Genomic DNA, 14,987 nt, shown 5'->3' on the forward strand with positions numbered 1-14,987 from the left:
TAGATATTTACCAATTTCTATTTTCACCCATCCCTGCCATTCCCCAGTTCATCGAATTCCAGTTAAGCTGGTTCATATTCACAGTCAACGGCGCACTACCCGCCATATACGGTGCCGAAGTAACAGGATCAAAGCCAGGCTGTCCACCCATGTTGAAGAACATGCCCGGGTCACCAAAACCAAACGGCATCTGAAGCTGAACACCGTCCATTTCCATCCCAGTATTACCCTGAGTTTGCGAGCCGGTTGACTCATTTCCATCCAGGGACATATCCGCGGTCTTTTTGTTGATAAAGTCCACCAACTCTGGCGTCTCTATCTCCCTTTCCGCTTGTTCATGTGCCTTCTTGACCGTATCCCAAGCGTACAGAACAATGTTTGCAAATGGCTTGAAGATGGGATGCCATCTGTCGACATCTGCTCCCTCACACCGAGCTTCATAATTATCCTTCATAACTTTCCATCCCCTCTCCGCAATGCTGCTGAAGGGCTGGGTCTTCAAGTGCTGAATAATTCGTATGTATGCAGGAAACGGGAAATACAGTTGAAGGAACCATCGGAAACCTTTTGTGAGGGGTGAACTTGAGAGCTTCGCATCGCATTCTAGCCAATCAATGGCGTAGGAGACTGCCGCTTCGTGGTTTGCTTGGTTGTACGTACCTGAAGATTCGAGATAGACTAGGAAGTCGTTCATCAAGCGGCATGTTGCGATACTACCCCTTGCCGTCCAAAGGGTCATGTAGTGAAGACGGTTATCAGCATCACAGAACTTGAGATACTTTTCCTCTATCACTCTCTCCAAAGCAACATCTCCACCTTCCGGGAGCTTCTTCGCCAACGGCTTCATCAACGGATTCGTAAACGCGATATAAAAGGGACTATTCCGTATATACTCCCCAAGTTCGCTCCTGACAATAGCAAATATAGCCTCGGTAGCTTGTTCTTGGACTTTTGGTGCATTTTTAGTTTCCTCCCGAAGTTCAGAATCGCTGACATTCATGGGCAACGCGCAATCCCAACCTGGGGTTAGACTCGTCGGTTTATGATCTCCCAAGGCGCTAACTCGGGAGTCGAAGAGGACCAGGGACCACCAGAGTCTTCGGCGCATTTCTGCTTCGAGAACACTGCTTCTGACGTTGATGTATTCGCTTTGGAGACCCATTCGCTGAGCGATGCGCATTGCGACGGCGAGCATGGATGAGATGGACTTTGGGTGGCTGGCTGAGCGGACAGACACCTAAAATAGTTAGTGAATCAATGAGAGCTGATTTAGGCAGATGGCTCACAAGATAGAGGAACAATGCAGTGAGACAGTCTCGACTACCAGTACGGAGGAAGTTGCTGTTCAGCAAAGCCTGTTGACATCCAAACTGGAACCTCGTCGAGAGCTCTTCCTTGGGCTGTTTGAACATGGTCTCACACTCCTCAGCAGTAAGACTCAGTGTAGCCATGCAGTAGATACCAAACATTAGAGCCTCAAGAGTCGAAGGGACTTCTTTGAGATTCGACGCAGCTTCGACAATGCGACCTTGCAGGGTAGGTGTATGCGTGACTTTTAGGAGCGGGTTGACGTTGTCGAGATATACCTGCCAGAGTCTGAAGAGTTGAGCGGGTTCTGGGTGCAAGGTGTAGAGCTCAACAGCTGTTTGGCGAGAGCCGAAAAGCATGTGTTCATCGTTGTTGAAGGATTGGTCTTGGGCGTTGCTGAAGGCTGTTTCGAAGAAGCTGTCGTTAGGATCTCGATACTGGACAGAGGTCAGGAATGTTTTTGATGCAGAATTGTTGCGATATTATTACCCCTTGTCGCATTGCATGCCAGATATTTCTATACTGGTCAGCCCATTCGTGATAAATGAGGGGTTCAACTTACTTGACCTCAGCAACACCCTCAGCTCTGACCTGCGAACCCTCCTCATCAACCTGATCCCTGTCAGAGTTATAATCATTCGGCGAACTCTTCTCCGTTCCATTATCTTCATGAAGCGGATCAAACTTGACATTATTCTGCTTCATCAACGCCTCATACCTCCTCAGCCTATCCAACAGCTCGCGCTCAGGAAATCGTCGCCTTCGTTGACGAGGTTGAGTAGCTGGAACGCACTGAGCGCCATGTTTGACGCAGTTTGAGCAGGGAAACGTGCGGTCGCATTTCACTTTGCGCTGTTGACAGAGAACGCAAGCGAGGACCCGATGGGGCTTGGGCTTCGATGAGTCTGGGGTGGACATGGTGGCTTCGGGACTTTGTAAACCCGAGGAATACGTTTTTCGTATAAAGGGTGGTCGTGTTCTTCGAGAACCAGATGGATTTAATATGCAGGTGTTGAGTTGGGCGTCGAGACTTTTCGTATCAGAGGAATGTGTCGGGCTTTTCTAAGTCCCGAGACGTCCCCACTTTTGTGCTTACATGCTGACCCGTGAGGTTATCTCGGTCTTTACTATTGTCCGACTACCAATTTTCCCATCACGCCTCGTCACTATGATAGTTAATTGGGCAATTCAAGAACACATAGTAATAGCTTAGGGGATAATATTAAGCCGTATTACTTCTCATGAGTCGCTCTTTTGTGGTGTTCTTGGCTCTGAGACAAAATGCTTACCCGGTACTCTTCCATTCAACATGGACGTGGAGTCCTTACCGGCTTGTGATGAGATCAATACGAAATATATGTGGTATGAGCGAGTAGTTGTTTCGAATGAGTAGGAGAGAATAAAATGTATTTGATGTTTGATGAACGTAAGACATACGTTAATCAGCGTCATAACAACTCTGACGTCAGGACTATGATGCAGGCTGAATGATCACATGAAGGCAAACGGTATTTCTACATCAACCACATCTCAAACAACACCTTGATAGTTAAAATTCTCACTATTGTCTGTAGTTCCTTCAGTCGCGCTCTATCTCTGATTCGTCAATCAATTAGACCTGTCTTCCTATATAAGCCACCATGCCCAGCTATACCGGAAAATGCGTTTGTGGTAACGTCAAGTACAGCGTGTCATTAGACTCGCCCGATGACGCACGAACATCACTTTGTCATTGTGGAAGTTGTAAAAGGGCATTTGGAACCAATTTTGGACTTACCACAAAGGTATATTAACTTCTCTTGATTGAAGTAACCTATAGCTGACAATATCCAGGTCGCACTTGATGGCTTCAGCTACGACCAAGGCAAACCCAAGACCTTCAAGCAGGAGAATGGCGTTGTTCGAGAGTTTTGCCACAATTGCGGAGCTTTCATCTGTGAATATGGTGAACAAGCTGCGGACAAGTTTCGATACATCATGTGGGGAACCTTTGACGAACCTGACAAGTTTCCTCCCAAGGGAGAGTTCTTCTGCAAGTATAGGGAGAGCTGGATGCCAGAAGTGCCAGGTAAATCGATTAGACCTGTGAGGAACGGGGATACTGACTGTTGGACAGATATATTTCATAAGAATGAGATCAAGGAATAAATTCGGCGACCGAAGCTAGCTGTCAATATTCTGATACTGGCTATCAAGATTCAGTTTAGAAAAGTCTCGAGAATGATAAAACCATGCTTGCTACTCCCTATGTTTCTATCAAGAATCAGACTATCTTGATATTCTCCCAAATAACATTATCAGTAAGAGCCTCTCCCTGCATAGCGCCATGTATATAAGTCTCTCCAATAAGACAATAATCATTTCTCTCTTCTGCCTTCCTCATAACCAGCGGAGCAGGACACCCAGAGATAATCCAAACCTCATCCCCAGCTTGAGTTGAATCAGGCCCCATGCCCAAATACCCCGTATCAGTGAGGATGGCCCTGTGGTTAATCCACGTCGACGCCATAATATTATAAGGTGGCATAGCATGTTTTGACGGTGGCTCCATAAGTCTCTGGAGTTCTTCCTGATCAAATTCATCACTATCCTGAGGTACAATATCCAAGTTGGCACACAAGGCCTTGATAAGCTTGGTGCTGGGAAATATACTGTTAGGGAATTTGGCGGCTATCTCGTCCAGGTAAGTCATATCCCGAGTGAATTGAAGAACCAAAGCCTGACCAGCAGAGGCTGACTCTGCCTCTTTGAACCCAAGCTGTAGCGCACGTGCAAAATTATGCAAAATGGCCCTCTGGAAGTCCTTCAGTCGAATGAGCTTCGATGGCCTATTTGTGAAATCAGTATCCCAGATCAAAGTTCTCCAAAGAACTTCATCTGCACGTTGGTTTGTATATGGATAAATCTCACCCATAGTAAGGAGAATGTCCCCAAGTACCTTAAGACGGCCTTGAAGGCATTTAAGAAACCCTTCACCAATCATCCGAACGGTGCCGAGACGAAAGCCAAAAGCTTCAAGGACATTTCCAGCGATAGTAAATGGATATTGATTGGGGGAGTGGGGAACATGTTTCGAAGAATTGACAGTTCCAATGGATCTAAAGTTTGGTCCATGGACACTGTTGTACAGAACCGGTGGATAGTCAGGAACCCAAGATGGAAGGCCTGGTGTTTCTCGCATGCTGGGGTCCTTGACCAGGCTTAGGTAGACAAGAGAATCAGTCGTCTCGATGATGTTGCAGGCGATGTTTCGCAGCAAGTCTTTGATGTCGATATCGTAATCTGGCTCGAACACTGACGGCAGAGAGACCCCTTCTTGAGTTGCCATATGCTTCAAGATACCATTCCACCCATAGATGGAATCCCGAGGATCTGTTGCTTTCATTCCAAAGGTGGAGAAGAACACCCGTAAGGGGACTATTGCTGAGGGCTTCGTATGATGCTTCCCAAGACCAGCTTCCAGGTCGATCATGGCAAGGACACCAACCCACAGACTCTTCGTGCCTTTGCACCACTCGCGAAGCAATTGGATTCTTTCTGCATGAAAGATGTTGATACCGCCACGAATGTGAATACCAGGCCTGTCCCTAGGAACAAGGTCGACCACAGATTGGAAGAATCCGCTGTAGTGCAGGAACGCTGCTGCGTAACCCACGCAGTCAAAGCCGGTGAATCTGCCGTTGCATAGAATAACCACGTCGCTGGTGAGGGAAACTTCCTGGATGATCCAAATCCGGGTAAACCAGTTACTCATGTAAAGAGTGACCAGACCAATAGCTTCTTCCTGATCAACAGGATCCATACCATAACGCTCCGGCATCGTTGACAAGTCAGAACTGAAATCCCATGTCTGCGTTCGAATCATACGAAGTGTCTCAGGAACTGATGCATTACCGATTCTCTCAGCTGCTTTGAGTCCGACCTCTAGCTCGGGGAAGGCCTTTCCAAGCCAGACAATAACGCGGTTTGCCTTTCCGTAGATCTGGTTCATGACGGAGACCTGTGGAGATCGCTCGCTGGGGTTGGACTGGTTGATGCAGAGGGCGTCTATCCAGATTGGAGTCTCTGAGCACGAGGCCTGCAATTCGACAAGAGCATCATAGAGGTTCGGCTGAACCTCAAAGGACAGCCCATTCAGCAGAATCGTTGTGTTGGCAACCTGGTCGGGAAGTGAGGGGCCGTCTCGCGGTGAACCCCAAGTGTAAGATAGCGCATTGTAAGCGAGGTCTGGGGCGCCGGACAGAACATGTGTCGTGAGTGTCACGCTCGGCACCTGGGACTTGGTATCAGGATGAGCGGCTAGGCAGACAGTTGCGAGGCGAAAGGACTCTGTGTCGAGCACGTCTGAATAGTATTGCGCCATTATGAAGGGTTTGGAAAGGAAGACCTCAAATGTGGATGGCAGAATTCACGCTGCATGTAAGATGTTTCAGAACTTGACCTAGCTTATTTGGGGATAGTGTAGTGACCAGTCGTCCCTGGAATGAATGGCAAGGATTTCATAAATATTTATCAGCATGTATGTTTGTGGATAGAAACCAATGCGGCGTCCTTATAGGATGGTGAAGATGGGGCAATCGTATCTCAACTATGAATATTATGTGCTCCCAGGCTCTTATTATAACTATAAAATGGAGAAATACGATCCCAAACAGGCTGAAAATATTTTAATCTGCTAAAGATATTAAATAGAAATAGAAAAACAAATAGGAATAGAGTCCTTAGGTAGTCTAAACAGCTTTCATAATAAATCTCTTGTAAGGATTCTGCAGTTGACGCCAGTTAGCATAATGAACAGAACTACAACAGAAGAACAGACAATGTGTTAACAGACCTGAAATTTTGTATCTCCCTTTTCTTGGTATGCAATACCGGTGTATTCAGTATCAGGAAGCTCAAGTTCCCACTTCTTGACAACCTCATCATCAACACGAAACACAACCTCTCTAATTGCATCATCCCAGTTAAGGGTCATCGCAGCCATCTTTCCCTTCACATCCCACTTCACCAACCGCGCTCTACTGAGGGCACTAGCAAAACTAACGCTATTCCACTCAATGTTCCACGAGACCCAGCGCATAGTGTCTTTAGCAGCGTTGGGTCTTTTATCAACCTGTGCAAAGCCGATCTCCTCCTTTGGGTCTTTTCCAAGGAGCATTGCGGAAGAAAAGACTGGGAGGGCTTCGAATGTTGCTTCTTCTATGATTGGTTCAGCGTCATCTTGGACGTGTACGCGGAGAACCTTATCTTGTTCGGACCAGGCCATGCAGAGGGGCAGTGAAGGAATGGGCTGTTTTTTCCCAAGTGGCTGGGCTATGATGGCAACGGCCCTTTTGTAAACGCCAGTCCACTCCATGATCTCTCGCATCATTTTTATATCAATACGAGAGCCACGACTGCCGTACTTTGGACTCTTTCGCTTAGGTCCGTAATTGCTAGATGCTTGGTCAGTTGAAGAATTGAGTGGGATGTGAAGTTTCTTACTGAATAGCCACTGCTACAGGAGCTCCATTGTATCCAGTCCAGACCACGGAGCCACTTACGCCAGCCTCAGTATACGTCAGATACTCAAGCTGATGTTGTTTCAGTATAGGATTGACGAAGCGTCCTGTACTGCGCGTCGGCGGCTCGCCAGTCTTAGCAGTCGTCAGATAGCTGGAGATATTGCAGATGCCTTCTAGTCTGTCCTCCTCAGCAAGTCTCAGAGCAAATCCAAATGCCGTTTTGGGAGGGGGAGGGTTGTTGTTCTTGGGAATCATAATGATACCAAAGTCATCAATGGCAGACTCTTCGCTAGGCGTGGTCGAAAAGACTTTGCTGACTCGAGTATCATTCTCCAGGATCTCCACCCCTTTGTGTTGCTCTCCGAGGTCAGACCACCAGGCTCGGAGATTTTGGGTCCTCTTTCCGTTCTCGTCCATTAGGTTATGACCTGCTGTGAAGATAATAGCTTTGTCTTGGCCAGGAATATTGACAAAGAAGCCATTGCCGCCTTTCTCTGGAAAGAACTTCCATGTTAGGGATTGAGCATGCATTGAATTCTTGGAATACTTGCCGGCTCCATCTTTAGTGAATCTTAGCTTCGCTACAGCTTGGCCGATAACAGAGTCGCTCATGGAATTAAGGCCATAACGAACTGGATCTTTCTCACGCTCTCGGCCAGCATCTCCGCCTCGACGGTCGCGGTGCCAAAGGTTCTGGGGAACTTTCGATGCAACCATCGTGTTTTAGGTTTCCTGAATAAAGAGATGCAGTTGGTGATGTGAGGATCTATCGGATCGATGATCAGTCTGTGATACCAAGAAGCTTCAAACTTACGCGTGACGGGTATTTGATGCCTCGGCCAAACCTCATTTGTAAATCTAACAGCAACAATATGCCGTGGAGGTTGCTTCGATCACCAGAGAGCTCAGCTTTGTCAGGATGCCGATCGTTTTCCCATTCGGTTCAATATTGGCTGCAATGCGACCTCTTCTATCAGACCAGTAACTTTGTCATCCTGCAATGCGTGTAGGGAGCTCAGCTCCTGTAAGGTGCTGATCGCTTTCTATATCCGGTCTCACACAGAAGCATTACGACCTCTCAGGTAAGGGCCGTGCCGTGCCGTCTATAACCCAACAAATAAGCCGAAATGCTGATCACCCATTCACCATTTTCTTTTGGGACTTTGGTTTGTTCAGCCAGCCCTTTGCATGTCAATACTTCTCTTTAGGAAAGATGCATGCTGAGAACGGTATCAGGCGACAACATCAAACTTTGTACAACGTCGCATAGCTATACGGAACCCACCATGTTCAAAATAGGATTCGAAGTAAAGACGCGTGTATGCCTGTCAAGGTCAAGATAGGAAGGGAAACTAAGAATGGGGAGAGCTGAAAGGTTGGATGACATGAACTGGCAGCATTGAAGGTAAAGCACAGACACTGTCTAAGCGCGGAAGTCCCGGATGAGCTATACCATTGGATGGATGTTTTTCCAGTCGAAATTTCCACAGTCCGATGGCATGGTAAGTTAACAAATAGCCATGACGATGTTCTTTTGTGACACCATAAAGTATGAGGGGGTTCCCAGGCATTAGACTACTATGAAGAAGATCAAATTAATATCCCAAGTACTTCTGTCATAACATTCAAATCACTGCGCCTCTTTGCACCTTAGTCTTTCACCATGAGCGGCGAAATCAGAACTATCGCTCGTGCCCTTCGCTCTGCGAGCCATAACACCCTTCCCAACGGTGATCTTGCTTTCCTAGAGCTTCAAGGCCGTCGTCTCGTCGAGAAGATCTATGATGGCGAGGAGCTCAAGGACCAGCGAATGGTTGCCACTGGATTAAGGGAGGGCTCAACTGCGGCTTACGCCGTAGCCAAAGACAGGGTGAGGACTGGTCTGGCCTAACTACAAGCTGCACTACTCTAATATATGACAAAAAGGTCTTTGCTGTATACATCAGTGATGATGGCCTTATCAGGGTCAGTGAGTTTGATGAGGATTCTGAGGAGTGGGATGATGCCGAGGTCGATGGCCTCGGTGATATCTCCGTCCATGATCAAAGCCACATCACTGTCGCAGGTCTCCCTAGCATGAACTTGGTCCTGTATCAGGCACCTGATGGTACTATCAAGACCATCATGCACGATAAGGATTCCGATAGATGGACTGAGGAATTCAACATCCCTGGGTCCGCGGCAACTGGAACTCCTATTGCCGGGTTTTCGACTGACGAGGCTCTCATTGTGAGCTTCTTTGGACAAGACAACGAGATCCATGCTCATACCCGGGACTTCGAGAGCGGCGATTGGACTGGTAAGTACGGATCGAACCCCTCTTTAGCATTGGTCAATCTAACTTTTAACAGACAAGACTATCCCTGACTCCTCCTTTGACGATACCGTCGACAGCCTCATCGTCGCCCAAGACAAAGACAGCGGCAACTTTGAGGCCTATGTCTTGTCCAACAACACGGTCTACAACATCACCAAGACCGGCTCTCGTGAAACCGTCGGTTCTTTCAGCCGGGATGGAGATTTTGTGCCCTCCACCAAAGCAGAGTCTGGTGGCTGTTACAGCAACAACTGGGGTAACTATTGCGGTGGCTACACCTGTTATAGGGGCTGTAGCTGCGGCTGCGGACGTGGCTACCTCTGCGGTTGCTACAGTTGCGGCTGCGGATGCCCTCGCCCACGTCGTTGCCCGCCTTGTTGGTGATGTTAGTTGGGAAGACCGATATGGGTGCTTCGCGTTGGGAAGCGCCCTTCTTTCTTCTCAGGAGTATGACATTTGAACTTACATTCACTCATAGATCCTATGGATCAATTACTTAGTCAGACCCCCAAGTGGGTGCTCAGATAACAATATACTCAATTTAACTCGAAGACGTGTAGATTAACTGTCGTATACCACGTGTCTCAAACAGCCCAAGGCTATTTAGATCCCGAGTCTCTGCTTCACATTCCCTAAGGTTGATTGTTGATCTCTGTGAATATCTCAATGGTAAAGATAGACATCAAACCAAAGGACCTAAAGACAAAACAATCAAAATCTTAATGGACAAAATTATAATCAATTTTACTTAGGGCATCGCTGAGGCAGGAGTTTGATAAGCATCAGCACTGTCTGATAGGTACTGTGGTCCTCGTATTACTGCATTGCATAGATGTTGAGGTTGCGTAGCAGTGCATGATGCATTCAATATTGCAACCCAAGAAAAGTCGCGTCACTTCAGCCCCCAACTGACAGATCCTGTGCTGCAAATCTTCAACGGAATAGGACAGTCAACACCGGATTCGGATATAACAACTTCTGCAGCCCGTTGAAGTATCATTTGGCGATAGTGGCGTAAATCTCAAAGCTGAAATGCAGTATGAACTTTGATCATGAGACTATTTGCCGAGCCAACCTTTACGCCATTTATCAGTCTCGGCTATATGGAATTTGCTGTTGGGCAGCAGGATCTTTTTGGTGGCGTTAAAATACGAAGCTGAATTGTAAATTGACTTGTCACTCTTGCTCAGCTGCAAGTCGGTCATGCCGCTGCCGAGAAACTCCAAGAGAAGCATGTAACCCATGGAAGAGCTCCAGAATGGCATGTGATTGAGAAACCGTGTAATCCAGACGGTTAGTTGCCCTCGTGAATTTTCATCACATATATCTCAATTCCGACAGCTCACTACTGAAGCATCACTCTCCAAATCACCTTCTTGCAGTCACTAAGCCTCTACCTCTTTGTGCTTCTAACATGGCCGACAACATCTTTGTCGATGCCCGAAAGGGCTCTTTGACTTCCACCAAGCTAGAAGCCTATCTTGCCAGCGGCGTTGACATCAATGCTCAAGACCCCAAGACTGGCTTCACGCCTCTTGGAATGGCAGCTAAGTACGGACGTCTCTCAATCGTCAATCTCCTTCTCGACAAAAATGCCTCTCCCAGAGCCATGAGCAAGCCCGGTATGACTCCACTGTACATCGCCGCCAACGGCAACGGCGACAGAGTCAATATTGTGAGGAAACTTCTTGAAAAGGGTGCTCAGGTTGATGAGACCAGCGCTGAAGTTGACAATGATACACCACTCATGGTGGCCATTACACACGCTAGAGATCCTGTTGTTGTGAACATGCTCATCGATGCTGGGGCTTCACTTCAGGCCAAGAATTCTAAGAATGAGACGGCAAAGGAACTCGCTGAGCAGTCAGGCAATCCTGCTATTCAGCGTGCTGTTTCACCACCTGGGCAGCAGATGGCAGGTCTCCCTGAACTCATCAATGCTTTAGTGAACTTTGTCCTGTTCATCTTGGCGTATGTGAACAGTGGTGTCATCAATGGTGTCGTCAAGGGCGTTGTTTCCAACTTGTACCATATTGGACAACCTCCGCCCGACCAGACTTTGGCTCAGGTAAGCCATACGAACTAGCAAGCGAGACATTTGCTAACCGATGATAGGAATTGGATAATCCTACCACCATAGACGATTTCCAAAAGGGAGTCGAGAAGTATGTCCAGGATTCTGATCTTGGACAATTCTTCGCGCCTGGCAATGATTACCTACAAAAGGTTGCCGAAAAGGCAATTGAGCTGAAGGATGACCCAAGGAATCACCTCAAAGAACCTGAGCAGATGAAGGGTCTCGTGAAGCTTGCCCTGTATCAGCCCATCTTCTACTGCGGTACGCTTCATCTACATCCTTTGGGTAACACTAACTAAGTTTTCACAGATGACAGCGGCTCGATGCAAGCCAACATACTCGACCCCAATGGCAATGTCGTCAGTACAAGAATGGAAGCTATGAGAAGTCTAGTCCAACGCATGTCCAGCATCGCAACACGTCTTGTCCCCGATGGCTCAGGCGCTCATCTTCGATTTATCAACAGTGATTATCAAGGTGACGATCTCACTGCTGATCAGATTGATTCTCATATGCAGTTCCAACCAATGGGTGGTACCAACATCGGCACGAATCTAAAGAAGAAGGTCTTGGAACCGTTGGTCTTCAGGAAACTTGACAAGGATGGCAAGTTAGACAGACCATTCCTTGTTCTCACCATCACAGATGGCGAGCCTAGTCCTGAGCCTGTCGATACTTTCAAGAAGACGATTGAGGAATGTGGCCGACGATTAGATCAGAAGGACTATCCCCAGGAGTGTAAGCCCAGACCGTTGATACCTACTGAGACAAATGCTAACGAGAATAAATAGCTACCATGTTCCTCATCAGCCAAGTTGGCAATGATCCACATGCTGATAAGTTCCTTGACTCACTCTCGGGTGACACTGCAATCGACCGTGTTCTATTCCGCAGCTCTGGTAAGTATTAAGTTGTCCAAGAAGGACTAATGAGCTAATAGATATAATTAGAGCGCCTACATGAGAAGTATGCTGAGCTTCGGGACAATGAGGGCGAGCTCGAAGAATGGGTAAGATTGATTTCTCCATCAAACGTCTTTCAGCGCATTGGTTAACCAATGGTATTATAGCTTTTTAATATCTTGATGCAACCGATTACTGGTTAAAGATTGCATATATTTGACAGCATTCGCCATCGGTAACTTTGCATGGGAGTTTTGGCCACCTAAACAGTCTCTGTCAAGATATCTTCGCATGCTTTTTCATCATCACATAGTCTAACTATCTGTTATATCAAATAATTCTTTATAATTAGCCTGTAATGCCGTGAAAAAATGTCTAAAATGTGACCTAGATGCGTTATATCCAATTGAGGCCTGGGGCCGGGAGCTTATCCTCACCACTCAGAACTCAGAACCCGTAGGTGCTTGGATTCAGTGACACTGGTTTGACAGATACGAAACCATCAGGACCCTTGCCCAAACCGCCTAACAAACTTGAAAGGACATTTGAAGACTGCTCTCTCAGTGTAGATATGTTTCCCATCAGACCTTGCACAAGTGGCATGTAGTCGGGATTTGCAAGTAGCCAGGAATGATGCTACTTAGATTAGTAAACAGTTGCTAAAGCCAGAAAGCTCCATTGATACTCACCATTCTGGAATCATTATTGTCGGCCATGGGAGCTGCTGCAGGAGCGCAGTATGTAGTCACATTGACTGAGGCAGAGCGCTCCAGCTCCACAAGGACTGCTAACAGTTGATCCAGGTCACATCCCTCCTTTTTCCGACGCCCGCTCACAAGACCTACATGTCCCCCATGATTGCCGTTGTTGACCTTGTTCATGACACGGCAGCCATTCCCGGCAAAGGGGACACCCTGGTCACTTTCGCCCATACTTTCGATCTGGCCAAGTACGCTGATCGAGTTCTTGATTTCACCGAGTGGGAAAGAGAGTACTGGATCATCGGCGACAAGGCGACTTGGAATGAGGTTCTCCAGGCTGCCGAAGAGGGCAAGGGTGGGTGATTTCTTTAGTACGAACTCTCCCCAGTCGCTAATATTTCGCAGATACCAAGTTCAAGGTCACCCACGACAGCATCGAGGATCTAGAGAAGGGTGTCGTCACGGAGCTCCCAGCTCTGACGTTGGCGCTGCCTCATATCCCCATCCCCAGAGATGCGCTGCTTGCTTTTTCTGCTGCATTCGGTCTGGTCTTTGAGACTGGGGGCACTAACGTCGATGATTCGGTGGCACGGAACAACAGGTTCCCCGATATCAAGCCCCTCAGGATCAAGGATGCTATCAGGGCCGCTGCGAAAGCCATTAAGAATTAAAAGCCCCACTGGTGGTTTCATGGTAGCATGGCACACACGATGCATGTTCTCTGAGCATGGTTTGTCAGTTGCGCGGAATGATTTTCATGGCTATATGCGCTGTCACAATCTTGCGTCTTTCCTGGTCCTTTGGAATAGGACAATTGAGAAAGGGGGACGGGAAAGTCATGGCGATGATACCGTCTTGGTTCACCTACGTGGATTATACTCTCACAAACACTTGACATTTAAGCAAATCTTTTGATTCTTCCCTATAGGCAATGGTCAAATAGACTTGCATATGAAATCCTTTTCTTTTTGAACCATGAAAAACTGATTTCTAACTGTGGCGATCAGACCGCTACACTAAAAGCCCAAGAACAGAAGCCTCTGTTCGTTGGTAACAGAAGAATAGGGCCTATACCGCTTCTCAACACTATCAGATATATTGAGGTTTTTTGCTCAGATGCACCCCGCTTAAACACCCATCAAACATCTCCTTCATATTTGTAAGCGTACGAGAAGGTGTCTTTGGCGACCTGAATATGTGTAAATATACCATTGTACAATCAAAATTCTCACTCACCTTCTTATCACCGAGCATACACGAATCTCAAACGAGTTCCTCGCCGGTCCCTGACAGCGCATGAGGGCAGCCCCAAGTTCCATCTTATCCTCCACGATCATCTTCAAAAGATACCTACTGCAAAATTCATCCGCTCCTAGCTGGGGAATAAATGTGCCGGTGTCCCTTGTCCAAAATAGGCTTGTTCCTCTCGTCGTGTCAATCTCCCACTGACCATCTCCGTCGGGTTGTTTTCCAACAATGACGTATATCTTTTCAAGATTCTCGTGCCATTCCCACGAGTAAGGTGTTTCGTCGGCGGTTCGCATATATCTTGCCGGTACTGCCAAGCTTGTAATATACGTTGCCACGGTGTGATTCCGGTCGATAAGATCTGGTTCAAAACCACGATCGATAGCCTCTATCTCAGCGGCGTCTATCTTATTGTTGGGGAGGTAGACAGTATCTCTGTCCTTATCCATCCTGCGCTTGAACTCATATTTGCCGTTTATGTATCGATTCTTGATGTTGTTATCGCCGGCCCAAGCTAGTGCAACACGGCGCGCTTCTTGATTGACATCCACGATCGGTATATAAACTGATGTTGCCAACTTGTCGTAGCGAAACTCTAAGCGAATGTTGTTAGGATCGTCGTCGGACCAATCCGCTTCTTCTGGGGTAAGGTATTTTGGGATCCAGCAGCCTTTCTTCCATTGGCATATTCCTGGTGGCTGGGGTTCTGATAGGGCAAGGTACCAGATTTCATCGCGAAGTTCAGGGGGGAGATGCGGGAAAAGAGTAAACATGTTGACGACTGAGAGGGACCAATAGTAGTGTAAAAGAACAGAAATTATTTTTTAGAGCTCATCATAAGGAGAGGGCTTTAATATGCTCCGTTCAAAGGACATCGGCAGCGAATGGTTACGAAGAGGCGGTGATAGTGGCTGAGCTCTGTAGTCCTGG

General features: G+C 47.3%; 8 protein-coding genes across 8 annotated transcripts; 3 read left to right on the forward strand and 5 right to left on the reverse strand.

The window, feature by feature from the left end:
- Nucleotides 1-6: 6 nt before the first annotated feature.
- On the reverse strand, nt 7-2,335 carry FOBCDRAFT_210084 (uncharacterized protein; the record flags this gene model as incomplete). The annotated part of the gene is made up of 4 exons (XM_031180591.3): nt 1,871-2,335; nt 1,798-1,825; nt 1,287-1,745; nt 7-1,237 (listed from the first exon to the last, which is right to left on the reverse strand). Exons 1-4 carry the CDS (start codon nt 2,224-2,226, stop codon nt 8-10), a joined length of 2,073 nt encoding a protein of 690 aa, XP_031041359.2. The 5' UTR covers nt 2,227-2,335.
- Nucleotides 2,336-2,948: 613 nt separating this feature from the next.
- Nucleotides 2,949-3,456, forward strand: FOBCDRAFT_235030 (Mss4-like protein; the record flags this gene model as incomplete). Its single annotated transcript, XM_031180593.2, has 3 exons — nt 2,949-3,092; nt 3,142-3,376; nt 3,425-3,456. 3 exons carry the CDS (start codon nt 2,949-2,951, stop codon nt 3,454-3,456), a joined length of 411 nt encoding a protein of 136 aa, XP_031041361.1.
- A 115-nt stretch (nt 3,457-3,571) lies between these two features.
- Nucleotides 3,572-5,674, reverse strand: FOBCDRAFT_172685 (heterokaryon incompatibility protein-domain-containing protein; the record flags this gene model as incomplete). Its single annotated transcript, XM_059608481.1, has 2 exons — nt 3,572-5,371; nt 5,468-5,674. The coding sequence occupies 2 exons, from the start codon at nt 5,669-5,671 to the stop codon at nt 3,572-3,574; spliced, it is 2,004 nt and encodes a 667-aa protein (XP_059463758.1).
- A 355-nt stretch (nt 5,675-6,029) lies between these two features.
- On the reverse strand, nt 6,030-7,529 carry FOBCDRAFT_194300 (uncharacterized protein; the record flags this gene model as incomplete). The annotated part of the gene is made up of 3 exons (XM_054702653.2): nt 6,030-6,038; nt 6,143-6,743; nt 6,793-7,529. The coding sequence occupies 3 exons, from the start codon at nt 7,527-7,529 to the stop codon at nt 6,030-6,032; spliced, it is 1,347 nt and encodes a 448-aa protein (XP_054558628.2).
- A 946-nt stretch (nt 7,530-8,475) lies between these two features.
- Nucleotides 8,476-9,589, forward strand: FOBCDRAFT_254968 (uncharacterized protein; the record flags this gene model as incomplete). The annotated part of the gene is made up of 4 exons (XM_059611155.1): nt 8,476-8,682; nt 8,739-9,111; nt 9,164-9,385; nt 9,417-9,589. 4 exons carry the CDS (start codon nt 8,476-8,478, stop codon nt 9,587-9,589), a joined length of 975 nt encoding a protein of 324 aa, XP_059466533.1.
- Nucleotides 9,590-10,543: 954 nt separating this feature from the next.
- Nucleotides 10,544-12,311, forward strand: FOBCDRAFT_246469 (uncharacterized protein; the record flags this gene model as incomplete). Its single annotated transcript, XM_031180598.3, has 6 exons — nt 10,544-11,197; nt 11,245-11,467; nt 11,516-11,944; nt 11,998-12,105; nt 12,157-12,215; nt 12,276-12,311. The coding sequence occupies 6 exons, from the start codon at nt 10,544-10,546 to the stop codon at nt 12,309-12,311; spliced, it is 1,509 nt and encodes a 502-aa protein (XP_031041366.3).
- Nucleotides 12,312-12,450: 139 nt separating this feature from the next.
- FOBCDRAFT_210085 (uncharacterized protein) lies at nt 12,451-13,332 on the reverse strand. Its single transcript, XM_059609301.1, has 2 exons — nt 12,798-13,332; nt 12,451-12,744 (listed from the first exon to the last, which is right to left on the reverse strand). The coding sequence occupies exons 1-2, from the start codon at nt 13,038-13,040 to the stop codon at nt 12,556-12,558; spliced, it is 432 nt and encodes a 143-aa protein (XP_059463759.1). The 5' UTR covers nt 13,041-13,332; the 3' UTR covers nt 12,451-12,555.
- A 531-nt stretch (nt 13,333-13,863) lies between these two features.
- On the reverse strand, nt 13,864-14,968 carry FOBCDRAFT_210087 (uncharacterized protein). The gene has a single exon (XM_059609302.1). It carries the CDS (start codon nt 14,828-14,830, stop codon nt 14,042-14,044), a length of 789 nt encoding a protein of 262 aa, XP_059463760.1. The 5' UTR covers nt 14,831-14,968; the 3' UTR covers nt 13,864-14,041.
- Nucleotides 14,969-14,987: the final 19 nt, after the last annotated feature.

The sequence above is a fragment of the Fusarium oxysporum genome, chromosome I (genome assembly GCF_013085055.1).
Source record: "Fusarium oxysporum Fo47 chromosome I, complete sequence".
NCBI lineage: Eukaryota > Fungi > Ascomycota > Sordariomycetes > Hypocreales > Nectriaceae > Fusarium > Fusarium oxysporum.